This window comes from Octopus bimaculoides, chromosome 1, assembly GCF_001194135.2.
Source record: "Octopus bimaculoides isolate UCB-OBI-ISO-001 chromosome 1, ASM119413v2, whole genome shotgun sequence".
Classification (NCBI taxonomy): Eukaryota; Metazoa; Mollusca; class Cephalopoda; order Octopoda; family Octopodidae; genus Octopus; species Octopus bimaculoides.
In genome coordinates this window covers 160,889,784-160,890,817 of record NC_068981.1, presented here as the reverse complement: position 1 = coordinate 160,890,817, position 1,034 = coordinate 160,889,784, and the positions used below count along the sequence as shown (strand labels likewise).

At 35.2% G+C, this 1,034-nt stretch overlaps 1 protein-coding gene across 1 annotated transcript in view; it reads right to left on the bottom strand.

The window, feature by feature from the left end:
• The window catches only part of LOC106884413 (WD repeat-containing protein 19), a 123,731-nt gene that overhangs the window by 103,145 nt on the left and 19,552 nt on the right, over positions 1-1,034 (bottom strand). Inside the window, exon 9 of the mRNA XM_014935776.2 lies at positions 202-293. Within this exon, the coding sequence (XP_014791262.1) occupies positions 202-293 (92 nt within the window). The remainder of the gene's footprint in view (positions 1-201; positions 294-1,034) is intronic.

Sequence of the window (1,034 nt, the reverse complement as noted above, 5' to 3'; positions counted from 1 at the left end):
GTGTGTGTGTGTGTGTGTGTGTGTGTGTGTGTGTGTATGCGCATGTGTGTGTGTGTGTTTTGTGATGAAATCTTGTAAATCTAAGTGAGGATACCAAATGAAATTTTTATCCTGAGTACCAAGAAATTCCAATGCATCTTTGACCACATTATCACCAGTAGAATAAGCTGCAACCGCCTAAAGTTGGACAAAATTATTTACCTGCTGCCACCAGATGTCGCTATTTTGTTCAAATATGGAGACAATGCAAGATTTGTCAGGCCCTCTTTGTGATCATGTGTTGAAAATAGTTCCTGAAACAGCAATTAATATAACAATGATTAATAATTAATAAAGACAATTATAATTCATAAGCATAAAAAAAAGAAAGCAACAACAGAACCAGCATCATATTCACCACCACATAATATCAACAAATATCTAAGGGCAAAAGCATGACCATGTGATTAAACAGTTCCCTTTGTAATTACTGAGTTCAGGGTTAGATCCCACAACACAGCATCTTTGGCAAGTGATCCAGTATAGCCTTATGTCAATTCAGGCTTTGCGAATAAAATATAGGTGAAAATTGTGTGGAGGCTTGTTGGTCTCAGATGTTAGATTTTTCATTTGCTAGGTAGAACTAATCTGTTGCTGGTTTAACACCATCATCTGGCTTTTGACTATGTTTAGTGGAGCCCAGTGAATTGCAAGCATTTGCACCAAAGCTTGTGCTAGAGAATAACTCAATGTGTTGATGTATAGCTTTATGCTACAGCAACCATGAGTTGTGGTTTCTTCCTCTCTTCACCTCCTCTACTAGATCTGGAAGCTCTACAAAAGTCATGACAATGACCCTTTCTCTTCTCACTAAGCACGTTTTTGGAAGATTAAATTTCTAAAACACATTAACAATTAACAATATATTTTTTAGGGTTGTTTTTTTTTTTTCGAAGTTTCTCAAGCCAGTGATTCACAAACAGTGTAGCAGATTTGAGATGAAGCCAATCTAAATTCAAATATATGTGTATATATATATATATATATATATATAT